Source organism: Amblyraja radiata, chromosome 10 (genome assembly GCF_010909765.2).
Source record: "Amblyraja radiata isolate CabotCenter1 chromosome 10, sAmbRad1.1.pri, whole genome shotgun sequence".
Classification (NCBI taxonomy): Eukaryota; Metazoa; Chordata; class Chondrichthyes; order Rajiformes; family Rajidae; genus Amblyraja; species Amblyraja radiata.
Genome location: NC_045965.1, coordinates 30659943 through 30673817, shown reverse-complemented (window position 1 = coordinate 30673817; position 13875 = coordinate 30659943). Strand labels below are relative to the sequence as shown.

The 13875-nt window shown below is 42.9% G+C and overlaps 1 protein-coding gene across 1 annotated transcript in view; it reads left to right on the top strand.

The window, feature by feature from the left end:
- Positions 1-900: 900 nt before the first annotated feature.
- rpe65 (retinoid isomerohydrolase RPE65) overlaps positions 901-13875 on the top strand; it is a 30916-nt gene continuing 17941 nt past the window's right edge. The window contains exons 1-4 of the mRNA XM_033028472.1: positions 901-963; positions 1100-1182; positions 10561-10711; positions 13015-13122. Of these exons, the coding sequence (XP_032884363.1) occupies positions 953-963; positions 1100-1182; positions 10561-10711; positions 13015-13122 (353 nt within the window). The 5' untranslated portion in view covers positions 901-952. The remainder of the gene's footprint in view (positions 964-1099; positions 1183-10560; positions 10712-13014; positions 13123-13875) is intronic.

The window sequence follows — 13875 nt, the reverse complement described above, 5'->3', positions numbered from 1 at the left end:
GGAGCTAATAGTGAGATTGTTTTTCTTCATGGGATGTGCATGTCAATAGCAAAGCTAACATATAGCACCCATCATGTTTTCCCTTGCGACTTTTAGGCCATTTCAGACCACAATTTACAGTCACTTTCTTCCGGATCTGGAATTGGGTTAAGGCCTGGCTGGTCAAAACAGCTAAAGGGCACTGCAACAGATGTGTTTTTATAATAATACAATACAATACAATACAATTCAATTTATTGTCATTTGTACCCCTTGAGGTCCAAACGAAATGTGGTTTCTGCAGCCATACATTACAAACAAATAGACCCAAGACACAACATAATTTACATAAACATCCATCACATTGCTGTGATGGAAGGCCAAAAAAACTAATCTGGTAGTTTCGCAATCAAAAATGCAGATACCCGTTTTTTAATTAGGTTATTGGTCAATTGTGAGTTCCAACACACACATATGCTCAATATGAAGTTTGTAAAGATATTTATGTTGCCATATTCTCTTTTGTAAAAGACATACAAATGCCATGTTGTGGCATTTTATTGGGGTAGGTGTTCTCAGAACCAATCCAAGCATTGGAAATGGGAAATCATTGCTGACACAGATTTTCAGATGTTTGATCTGTTTAATAGCAGAATTTTATTAGCTTTACTGTTGTGGGAATGTGAACTACTTCATGATTTTATACGTTGTTATGTTAATCTGATTGTAAGAAAACAAGGAATTGGTCTTTCCGGAAAATTCTGAGATTCTTGCAGCTCATGAAATAAAGCAGGCGGATTTGCAAACTGAAAGCAGCTTTTGTTTTCTTAATGCTCTGTGATTGGACAAGGTATTTACCCAAATCTCTTAAATCTGCAACGTGATTAGCATTGTTCTATATAATTCTTGCTGCATTAAAATAAAACACACTTGGTATGCTGAAAGTGGAGTTGCCTTGATCTGAATTATTTCAATGGCAAATCGGTAAGCAAAGATCTCTCGGTTTACTTCCATTATACAAATAGTGAAGTAGTTTAAGTTATAAACCTTGAGTATTTAGTAGTAATTGCAGCCTAGTAACTGAGTGAATGAAATATTTAATAATTTACTAACATTTCAGAATCGAACATCCAAGTGGTGGGTATAGGAAGTTGTTTGAAACAGTGGAGGAAACTGCTCAGCCATTGCCAACCTGCATAAAAGGTTTGTTATTTACTTTAAAAAGTTGCTGTTAAAAATTTGTTTTGCAAATATATTATTTGCACCAGTTTTTATCAGTTTAATGTGTGTATTCTTTACGACAAAATCATTGACATTCATCCATTCAAAAAGGTAGACTTCTAGAAAATATTTGTCTGTTGTTCTGCAGTTGTATAGGCTCTGGTGAGAGCACATCTGGAGTATTGTGTACAGTTTTGGTCTCCTAATTTGAGGAAGGACATCCTTGTGATTGAGGCAGTGCAGCGTAGGTTCACGAGATTGATCCCTGGGATGGCGGGACTGTCATATGAGGAAAGATTGAAAAGACTAGGCTTGTATTCACTGGAGTTTAGAAGGATGAGGGGCTATCTTATAGAAACATATAAAATTATAAAAGGACTGGACAAGCTAGATGCAGAGAAAAGTTTCCCAATGTGGGGCGAGTCCAGAACCAGGGGCCACAGTCTTAGAATAAAGGGGAGGTCATTTAAGACTGAGGTGAGAAAAAAACGTTTTCACCCAGAGAGTGTGAATTTATGGAATTCCCTGCCACAGATGGCAGTGGAGGCCAAGTCACTGGATGGATTTAAGAGAGAATTAGATAGAGCTCTAGGGGCTAGTGGAGTCAAGGGATATGAGGAGAAGGCAGGCAAGGGTTATTTATAGGGGACGATCAGCCATGATCACAATGAATGGCGGTGCTGGCTAAAAGGGCCGAATGGCCTCCTTCTGCACCTATTTTCTATGTTTCTATTTTGTAATGATGTAGATTTAATGTAATGGAAAATGAATATCTTTTGCTAAATAAGAATTTCTCTAGAAATGCATTTTGTCTTGTCCAAAATGGAAAGACAGGCAAACTCAACAACCACCAAGACAATAAAACTGAAACTTAGAAATAATAACCTTCCACAAAATTAATTGTGTTTTGGGAAATAGTGATAAATAAAAGGCAGCATTTATTTCTTGTTGTGCCTTTGACTTATTTTAATAAAGTAACATTGATGGAAAAAAGAATATCTATGTACTGGCTTTTAAAAGCCACAATTAGAATACTTCATAATAAATTTGATAGCAAAATTATCAAAGTCCATGAGGTTGAAGTGGCAATAATAGGCCTATCCCACTTAGGCAACTTTTTAGGCGTTTGCAGGAGACTATGCAGTCGCCACATGTTCGCGGGTGGTTGCCAGGGAGTTGCTTTCTTGGTCGAGAGGCGTTCCCGCATTCTGGGAATTAGTCGCGGCCACATTATGGTCACCGCAAATTTTTCAACATGTTGAAAAATTAGCGGTGACTTGAATGAAGCCGCCAAGGAGAGTAGCAAGAATTCTTGTGCCGTAGGTGGGTCGGCAGGAGGTCCTAGTGCGTTGCCAGGACGTCGAAGGTTCTCGTAGGTTGTAGCCGGTGCTGACCGGTGAATTTCATTGGCTCATTGGGGGAAAAAAACGTAAGTAGTAGTTTTTGGAACAAAGGATAACCGACCAGTAATGTTAAATGTCCACCGAGCTTCACAGCCGTGTATCTCTGGCTTCTTAAAAGTTGTCTCCACTCCTTCTCCCTCCTTCTCCTTCCTTTTAAAGAACTTACCGTACACTGTGCTTTAGACGTCCCTATTACAGCGCCAACCTTCCTGTTCATCGCGGTGTGTGTCTATATCACCTTGGCTTTGCACCGTGTGAATTTCAGACAGCGCTTCCCCCCTCATGCGATGTGTTTCTGTGTGTGTACCACTCTGACAGTCGCCGTTCCAGTTGCCATCTTTTTAGGCGACTGCTGGCAACTTGGCAGTCGCTGGCAGTCGCCAGAAAAATCATCTAAGTGGAACAGGCCCTTAACACTCTTAAAAACAGAGAGCAAGTATTGGTGAACAACAATCTGAAGAAGGGTCCCAACCCAAAACGTTAAATGTCCATTCCCTTTACAGATGATACCTGACCTGCTGAGTCCTCCAGTACTTTGTATTTTTACTAGTTTTCCAAAATGGAGAAAATAAAGTGCTGCCCTCTGGTGGTACCTTTAGTACCAATTGGTACCTTTAGTACCAATTTTAATATAACGTGTACAATTTTTAAATTTGCAGATTATTTAAAATTCAAAAATGTGATTAACAATGAGGATTTTTTTAAATTGTAACATTTCATTCAAGAGGATCAATAATACTGAATGGACTCACTGGGCAAATTAAATTTATTGCAGGAGGCTGGTAATTCTTTTTAGGAGACAGAATAAGGGTAGACAATATAAGCAAACAGAACAATTTTTAAATAGGCCAAATAAAAACAAGTGTATATACCAGGGCTGCCAACATTGGGTGAGAGTTGGGAGTGAGAAATTGCGATAGACCAAGCCCGAGGGAGCATAGCGACCGGGGGGGGGGGAGGAGGGTGTCCCTTTCCCATTGGTACGGAACATTTGCATTTTTCAACTTGAAATTGTGCAATATGGTGCATACTGTAGCGAGTCTTTTAACTTACACTTGAATGCAATATATATGCTTTAAATTGGATTGGAGCGTTTTTGAAAGGGGGGAGGCTGTGCGATCACTGATCACTGGCCTTGGGGGTACCCGGTGAGGGAGTGGAGCAACCGAGTGGGGAGTAGGGGTGGAAGAAGGGTGTCCCCCCCCCTCCCAGGGTAGGAACCTTTTGAAATTTGATGTATTAAAATCATGTTTTAGTGCACTGTAGAAGTATGATTTCAATGTTTTTTGTATGAAGTATTTTTAAGAGGTAACTTTTTAAGGGGTAACTTTATCGACACAAAGGGTGATGGGTGTATGGAACAAGCTGCCAGAGGAGGTAGTTGAGGCAGGGACCATCCCAACATTTAAGAAAAAGTTAGACTGATACATGGATAGGACAGGTTTGGAGGTATGGACCAAACGCAGGTGGCGTAGCTGGGACATGTTGGCGGGTGTGGGCAAGTTGCACCGAAGGGCCTGTTTTCACACTGTATCACTCTATGACTACATTATACCTCCACCATGCATGAATGCTTCAAAATCAAGTGATCGAGTTTTATTGCCATATACTCAAGCATAGAAAATAGGTGCAGGAATAGGCCATCGGCCCTTCGAGCCAGCACTGACATTCAATATGACCATGGCTATTCATCTAAAATCAGTACCTCTTTCCTGTTTTTTCCCCATATCCCTTGATGTCGTTAGCCCCAAGAACTAAATGTAACTCGCTTGAAAACATCCAGTGAATTGGCCTGCACTGCCTTCTGTGGCAGAGAATTCCACAGATTCACAACTCTCTGCGTGAAGAAAGTTTGTTCTCATCTCAGTCCGAACTGGCCCCCCCTTTATTCTTAAACTGTGACCCATGGTTCTGAACGCCCCCAACATCGGGAACATTTTTCCTGCAGTTACAGTAAGTGAAAATCTAGCAGGCAAGCAGGATGCTTTCACCAACCACCCCCATTTGAAGTCCACTATCTTCCACCGTATCTACCCAGTGCTTGGTACTTACTTCCAGCAGCCACTGGTTGTCCTCCAGGATGCACCGAGCCGCAGCCTGATCCATGCCGGTCACCGGGGCGAATTCAGCACAGAGACTCTCACGGCAGCGGCGCAACGCTTCAACGCCTCCGATGGCCCGGGACTCTTGCACTGAGGCTGCTCCATGGCCGGAGCTGCAGTGAGCGACTCGCCAGCCCGGCAAACACTCGCCAGCCCCGCTCCCCGTCCACATCTGTCCCCGCCACTGCTTCTGCCTCCAACACCCGCGGCCCATGCAGTTGATATGAGTTTTGAAATTTTCATTGATCACAGAATTTCTCACAACAGAGCGAGAGAAATTTGTGATCAGCGTGAGAATTTGGTGAAATGCGTGATTCTCACGCTCAATGCATGGGAGTTGGCAGCCCTGCCTCTCAATCCCCCTCTCCCTCTCCCCCCCCCTCTCTCTCTCCCCCTCTTAGAAACATAGAAATTAGGTGCAGGAGTAGGCCATTCGGTCCTTCGAGCCTGCACCGCCATTCAATATGATCATGGCTGATCATCCAACTCAGTATCCCGTACCTACCTTCTCTCCATACCCTCTGATCCCCTTAGCCACAAGGGCCACATCTAACTCCCTCTTAAATATAGCCAATGAACTGGCCTCGACTACCCTCTGTGGCAGGGAGTTCCAGAGATTCACCACTCTCTGTGTGGAAAAAAGTTCTTCTCATCTCGGTTTTAAAGGATTTCCCCCTTATCCTTAAGCTGTGACCCCTTGTCCTGGACTTCCCCAACATCGGGAGCAATCTTCCTGCATCTAGCCTGTCCAACCCCTTAAGAATTTTGTAAGTTTCTATAAGATCCCCTCTCAATCTCCTAAATTCTAGAGAGTATAAACCAAGTCTATCCAGTCTTTCTTCATAAGACAGTCCTGACATCCCAGGAATCAGTCTGGTGAACCTTCTCTGCACTCCCTCCTATGGCAATAATGTCCACCCGCAATACTCCAGGTGTGGTCTCACCAAGACCCTGTACAACTGCAGTAGAACCTCCCTGCTCCTATACTCAAATCCTTTTGCTATGAAAGCTAACATACCATTCGCTTTCTTCACTGCCTGCTGCACCTGCATGCCCACTTTCAATGACTGGTGTACCATGACACCCAGGTCTCGCTGCATCTCCCCTTTTCCTAGTCGGCCACCATTGCTCTCCTCTCTCTCTCCACCTCTCTTTCTCTCCCCTCTCTCTCTCTCCCTCCGACCTCACTCTCATCCCTCTCTCTCTCCCCCTCTCTTCCGCTCTCTCTCCTCTCAACCCCCCTCTCTCTCCCCCCTCCCCCTCTCTCTCCCCCCTCCCCCTCTCTCTCTCCTCTCTCCCCTGTCTCACCCCTCACTCTCTCCCCTTCCCTCTCTCTTCTCTCTCCCCCCCTCTTCTCTCCCCTCTTCTCTCCCCTCTTCTCTCCCCTCTTCTCTCCCCTCTTCTCTCCCCTCTTCTCTCCCCTCTTCTCTCCCCTCTTCTCTCCCCTCTTCTCTCCCCTCTTCTCTCCCCTCTTCTCTCCCCTCTTCTCTCCCCTCTTCTCTCCCCTCTTCTCTCCCCTCTTCTCTCCCCTCTTCTCTCCCCTCTTCTCTCCCCTCTTCTCTCCCCTCTTCTCTCCCCTCTTCTCTCCCCTCTTCTCTCCCCTCTCTCCCCTCTCCCCTTCTCTCTCCCCTTCTCTCTCCCTCTCTCTCTCTCTCCCCTCTCCCCTCCTCTCTCCCTCTCTCCCTCTCTCTCTCTCCCCTCTCTCTCTCTCCCCCTCTCTCTCTCTCCCCTCTCTCTCTCTCTCCCTTCCTCCCACCTCACTCTCCTCTCTCTCGTCCCCTCTCTCTTCCCCCCCTCTCCCCTCTCTCACTTCTATTTCCCCTAACTCTCTCTCCCCTCTCTTTCCCCTAACTCTCTCCGCCCCCCTCTCGCTCCCCCTCTCTCTCCTCTCTTCCCCTCTCTCCCCCCCCTCTCTCCCCCCTCTCTCTCTACCCTCTCTCTCTCTCCCCCTCTCTCTCCCCTCTCTGTCTCTCACCCTCTCTCTCCCCCCCTCTCTCTCTCCCCTCTCTCTCTCCCCCCTCTCTCTCGCTCTCCTCTCTCTCTCTCTCCCTCTCTCTCTTCCCCCTCTCTCCCTCCCACCTCACTCTCCCCCTCTCTCTCGTCCCCTCTATCCTCTCTCTCCCCCCCCTCTGTCCCTTTGGCACAGAGACTTCCGCGGCAGTGGCAGCGGTGCAACGCTTCCAACGGCTTCGCGGCCCGCGACCCTCGCACTGTCCGGAGCGCTCCATGGCCAGAGCTGCAGCGAGCGACTCGCTAGCCGCGTAAACACTCGACAGCGCCGCAAACTCATCAGTCCCGGCTCCCCGCATCTGTTCACGCTGCTGGTTTTGCTTCCATCCCTCCCGCAGCTCCGCCTCTCCAACACCTGCGGACCATGCAGTTTATCCGAGTTTTGAAATTTTCGTTGATCACAAAATTTCTCACCACTGAGCGTGAGAAATGTCTGATGAGCGTGAGGGCGTGAGAGTTTGCTTGAGGGCGTGAGTCTCACGCTCAAAGCGTGAGAGTTGGCAGCCCTGATATACATTCATCTTTTGAGAATGTTGTTACAAAGGCGTACGGGATTCTTGGTCTCTGTAAATACTTTGGATTTTACGAGGACTACTAAGTTCCAGACTTCATTAATCTTGATTGAAACATGGCCAAAAAGCTAAATTACAAAAGGTGAGGTGAGAATGCTGTGTTTGACCGAGTGTGACATCAAGGAGCCCTGATAAAATTGACATCAATAGGCAATAGGTGGTGAGTAGGCCATTCGGCCCTTCAAGCCAGCACCGCCATTCAATGTGATCATGGCTGATCATCCCCAATCAGTACCCTGTTCCTGCCTTCACCCAATATCCCCTGACGCCGCTATTTTTAAGAGCCCTCTCCAGCTCTTTCTTGAAAGCATCTTTTTTTTCCTTCTTGAGGCTTGGACCTTTATTAATTCACCTTCAGCAGTTAAAGTAATTTTAAAACAACCACTTGTTTAAAACATATTTTTTACATATCAATATTGTTTATGAAGACACCCAGTATTATCTTGTGTTATACATCAACTCATTAAATTTCATTTCAGAGATAAAAAATTGTTTAAACAGTTTATGTAACATTTAAATTGTAAGCAAATTATGTTAATACCTTGCAGATATGAAATCACTTTTCAAATTAGCAGTTCTTTTTCTTCCAGGAACTGTAGAAAACCTGTCATTTCCCTGCCAGTTACAACCAGCCATACCACTGGTACATCAGTCGAAGAATCATCACTTAAATTGCAGGAGATTCAGAATACACACTGTAGGTAGTCATTGCACATTTTTGTAAAAACAGTACCCCAGTTTGGTCGTATTTGCACACTGAGTAAGCACCGGTTGTGCTCAACAAACACAATTTCAATGATTTACAAAGATTCTCAAATCTACACGTTGATTAGCAACTCTCTTTGGAAGGCAATTTAATAGAAAGTAAAATGCATTCTACATTCGGTGGATTTCCTCATGATTTACGAACTGCTTCAGGTTATGCAGACTGTCCCACCATGTATGGAGAAACTTCTCAGCAATAAGTTTGAACCATGGTGTGATTTTCACTTCCTTGTTTTCTGCCTTTTCCGACAGGTCCTTCAATTCCTCTTTTGTCACGTAGCAATTACTTTTGATCTCATTAGGATCCGGTTGCAGTGTTACATCCTTCTGCATAAATATTATGGAGTCAATTTCATGTTCTCCCCAGATCCCATCAGACTGAGCCTTATAGTGAATGTGGGGCATCATGGGATACAGTTAAATTGATGGAGTCTTATATATGGAAGATGGTTATCCAATCTCCAGGGCATTCCTACATGAGTTCCTTGGGGCAGTGACTTGGCTCAACCATTATCACTTGCTTTATGAATGGCCTTCCTTGCATCATTAGATGTGAGAAGTTTACTGCTGTTGGCACAATGCTTAATTCCATTTGCAATTCTCCAGCAAATGATGCAGCCTACACATAGATGCAATAAGGCCTAGATAACATTCAGGCATGAAATGATATGTGGCAAATAATGATCATTGCCAGGCACATCTCCAATGAGTTTAATCACCTAACCTTGATATTTAATTGTATTACCATTCTTGATGCCCTACACAATCATTGTACTGGGGAGGGAATCACTATTCACCAGGAACCTCACTGGACCAGACCTACACTTACAAAGGTTGCATATCATAGAAACATAAAAACATAGAAAATAGGTGCAGGAGTAGGCCATTCGGCCCTTTGAGCCAGCACCGCCATTCAATATGATCATGGCTGATCATCCAAAATTCCTGCTTTCTTCCCATATCCCTTGATTCCGTTAGCCATGAGATCTATACCTAACTCTCTCTTGAATACTTGTCTTGAATATATCGTGCAGCAAACTACTCTTTTCCTGGTACCCAAAGCTTTTCTAACATCTTTGTGATGTTTAGGACATCACTCTGGCATTACCATCATGAGAGAATGCAGCAGAGGATACATCATATCAGTGTGGAAGTGATTTTTTTTTTTTTAGACACAGCAACTTTCACCTCAATGCATTTCAGTTGGCAAAATGACTACCTCATAGGATTACTGGTCTAGCAATTTAATCACTGCATCACCAGCATTCCCAATCATTGTAAGTATGCAATAAAAATGTAGATGTAGTCTACGGTGCAGTGAAACTTAGATGAACATGCAATGCATTCAAATATGTGCAACAAATTGGTTTCCTTATGCTGTATATTTGTTCTCTTTGTTCAAATTCTCTAAATAGATATAATTGCTTGAAGTTTGCATATTTTCCTGATTGAGTGAAAATTTTATTTTCATGTTGTCATTATCTTTATCCCATAAATTTTTAATTGCACAGGTTTAGTACTAGTTATGTGCTAAGTATGGGAGAAAGGGTTGTAAACTTGTTCTATCAAATCATAGATGAGAATGATACTTTTCCCATTAAATAAAGTATAAAGTATCCTTTATTGACATTCAAACTTGTTAGTTTGAACAAAATTAAATACCTTGCAGTTATAACAGAGAATAAAATAACAGAACACACAATGAACACAGTTTAACATCCACCACAGTGAGTCTACCAGGCACCTCCTCACTGTGATGGATGGCAAAAGTCTTAAAGTCCTTGTCTCTTCCTTCCTTGTTCTCCCTCTGCGTTGAGGCGATCCAGGTTTTCGATGTTGGGCGCCCCGCCGGGTGATGGTAAGTCCGTGCTCCGCGAACTGGCCGGTTCAAACTCCGCGGCCCGGGGCGGACAAAGCTGCCACCCTCCAGTCCAGCGGACGAAGCTATTGTTGCGGGAGCTCCAGAGAATTGGTCACCAACCTGGGACCTGCGAGCTCCCGATGTTGTCGTCCACTGGGCCCACGGCCGAAGCCTCCGAGGCTCCGAAGTCGGGCCGCCGCCGCAGCACCACCACAGCCCCGGAGTTGGCCAGCTTTGCGATGGTGAGTCCTGGCTCTGCCTCTGGAGCCCTGAGATCGGTTCCAGTTGGAGGCCGCCAGCTCCGCCATTAGGCCTCAGCGCAGACGGAGACGGGGCTACGACAAAGAAAAGATCGCATCCCCCCGAAGAAAGAGACTAAAACAAGTTTCCCCCACCCCCACACATACACAACTAAAATAAACTAAAACATACGTCCAACAAGACAAAAAAAACAAAAAGACAGACGGACTGCCGGCGAACCGTAGCTGCTGGGGCAGTGCCACCACTTCCGGAATGACACTTTAAATGAAAATTGTGTATATAAATATATGCCAAGTGTCAAAATAACCAGACTTAGAAGTCATGTGGGTATTGCACTGTTTATTGATAAAGTTCCTCCAATACTCCAACCCTTCTGGTATTTTTAGGCACAATTCCTTCGTGGTTAAAAGGCAGCCTGCTGCGATGCGGACCTGGGTTATTTGAGGTTGGCTCGGAACCATTTTATCATCTATTTGATGGACAAGCTCTCCTTCACAAGTTTGATTTTAAGAATGGAGAAGTCACCTATTACAGAAGGTAATGTTCAACGTGTATTATTTTTCCATTTTCATTTCCTCTCCAAACATAATTGTACAATTATTTTACAGTGAGACTGGATAAATCTGAAGGAAGAATGTGAGACTATAAAACGTCACCAAATAAGGGTATCACTTTTGAATAAACACAGCGTATTCTTTGGAACAACTAACTTTATTTCCTCCCACCACTTATGCACAATATTATATTCATAATTTAAACAAGTTATGGAATTTTTACAGGAAACAACGTTTTAGGTTCATTTAGCTGCCTTTGCTGTGCCAGCTGACCTGGGGCAGGAAACATATGGTGTGATAACAGAAACAGAACGGTAAAGCACAGGAATATAACACAAGGCAGAGAGAAGTGTCAATGAGGTTCCCCTTCTCATTGTTTAAACAAGTTGGAGTTCATGTGTAAATTTAGAAGAGATTGGGATTGAGCTCAGCTGTGAATTTATATTCACAAAATAGGTTGATTATATGTAAAGGGATGTATGGCAAGTGGGAGGCTTCAAATACAGGGAGAGTTCAGGGATACCGTGTGTCTGCTGGTGTAAAGGGAAAGGATGGCGGAATTAGTAAGCCTTGGTTGACGGGAGATATTGAGGCTCTGGTCAGGAAAAAGAAGCCAAGTGTAGGCAGCTATATATAAATCAACCAAATCCTTTGAAGAGTTTAAGAGATGAAGGAGTACACTTAAGGAAATCTGGAGGACAAAAACAGGAATGAGATAGCTCTGGCAGATAAGGTAAAGGAGAATCCAAACACTTTCTACAAATATGTTAGAGCAAAAGGGAAAGCATGTTACCTTTAGGTTTAATTTGGTTATCTATGTATGGAACCATAACAGATGGGGGAGGTCTTAAATAAACATATATCATATGTTTTACCATGGAGAAGATCATGGAAGCTAAAGAAAATGAAGAGTGATGTATTTGAACATATCCACATCACGACAGAGAAGATGTTGGCAGTCTTAAGCATATTAAGATGGATAAATCCCTAGGGCATGATCAAGTGTATCCTAACACATTGTGGGAAGCTAGGGGGAAATTTGCAGTGTCCTGACAGAGATATTTGCAACATCTTTAGCCACAGGTGAGGTACTGGAAGACTGGAGGGTGGCTAATGTTGTGCCTTTACTTAAGAAGGGTTGTAAGGACAAGCCAGGGAACTATAGGCTGGTGAGCCTAACATCAGTGGTGAGAATGTTATTGGAGGGGATAGTGTTACTATTTTCATGAATCTTATTTCTGTACCTTCTCGCATTTTAGATTTTAAACTTTAGATTTTAGAGATCCTTTGGTCCACTGTCCTGTAGCTGTAGCCATAGTCAGGATCAACCCCAGATCTCTGGCACTGTAAGGCAGCAACTCTGCTATTGTGCCACTGTGCCGTCCTTTCTAGTGTTTCATTGACTGAATGCTGAAGTTGTGATTACTGTATATGGTTCTGCTTAGGAGGAAGCTTGTGAGAGGCACAGCTGCACATCAACATACTTGTAGAAGCTTTTAGTATTACAACCTCTTGAATTTCTCATTGCTCTGACTACTGTGCAACCAGCAAACCATTATCCCCTTCCTCCAACAAATTCAACCCCATTCCAGCATAACTGACATCAGTCAAATCAATTCTCTAAACATTATTCTACAGAACATCCATCCATTCATTTCAACGCACTGCCCTAGATATAATTTAAACCTAATACCTTGTTCCTTTTCTTGTTTTTTTCTTGTACCTCTGGGAAGAGCCTTGAAATTTTATTCTACATTAAAAGTACGTTGCATGATAGTACCTACCAGTACACATACTACATTCATGTTCTCACTTTTGCTATCTCAGTGGAGTTGTTGGTCTAATTGAAACTAGTAATTACTGCATTAGGGTAGTATAATGTCACATTTATCATGAATGTTAAAGATTTGGTCGCTAATATTGGTAATAGTAATTACTAACCTATTGCATGCCTGTTCCTATTAATTCTAGGATGTTAGCATAGTGGTTATGTTACTGGATTAAGAATACAGAGACCTGTTAATGATCCAAAGATACAATTTCAAAACTCATGATGGTCTTGATGAATTTAAATTGGTAAATAAATTAATTGGGACTAGAAGCACAAATTTGCACGGGCTTAACAAAATTACTGGAACTGTGATTAAAACCCACTCGGTTCACTCAGTGTCCTCTAAAGGAGCAAGTTTGTTCTCTTAAGCATTTTGTCTTGAATAGATAAATCGGTTTTAAAAAATTGCTAAATTGCTAAATTATTATTTGTCATTGGGAACTCTCTTTTTGCAGATTTGTTCAAACTGATGCCTATGTAAGAGCAATGACTGAGAAACGAATTGTGATCACTGAGTTTGGTACTTTTGGATACCCTGATCCATGCAAGAACATTTTCTCCAGGTTATGAAAGTACATTTGTTATAATTTAAATAAGAATGCTCATGTCAAATGAATTAGTTCTGTATATTACTTTTCTGTTTTTGATTTTGATTTTTGTTAAATGTATTTCCATTTGAAAGTAATCAAAGCAAACAGACTAAAAATTTGAAATGATTTTATTGAATTGATTCTTGTTTATTAACTGTCTAATAATTATAATTACGACAATCAAAGTACACAACAGACTGGAACGACTGGAATATGTTTAGCCTATCTATCTAGTTTCTTCAATTGAGTAGATATTGTTCATCGCTTCTTATTTTCTCTCCAGGATCACAAATATTGCCTGGAAGCAATCTAACAGCATGTTATATAATGCAGAAAGAAAAATTCACTATGAGCCTTATTTTAAACAATATTTCTTTGAACCTGTAAGCAATATGATAACACAATAAATATAATGTTATTACAGCATTACATGGGACGGCACAGTAGTGCAGCAATGGAGTTACTGCCTTACAGTGCCAGAGACCCTGGTCGATCCTGATTATGGGTGTTATCTGTACAGAGTTTGTCTGTTCTCCCTTTGGGTTTTCTCCAGATGCTCCAGTTTCTACCCACTTTCCAAAGACGTGCAGGTTTGTAGGTTAATTGGCTTCTATAAATTGGCCCTAGTGTGTAGGATAGAACTAGTGTACAGGGTTTGCTGGTAGGTGAGCCGAAGGGCCTGTTTCCACACTGTCTCTCTAAACTAAACTAAACTTATGCCATCTT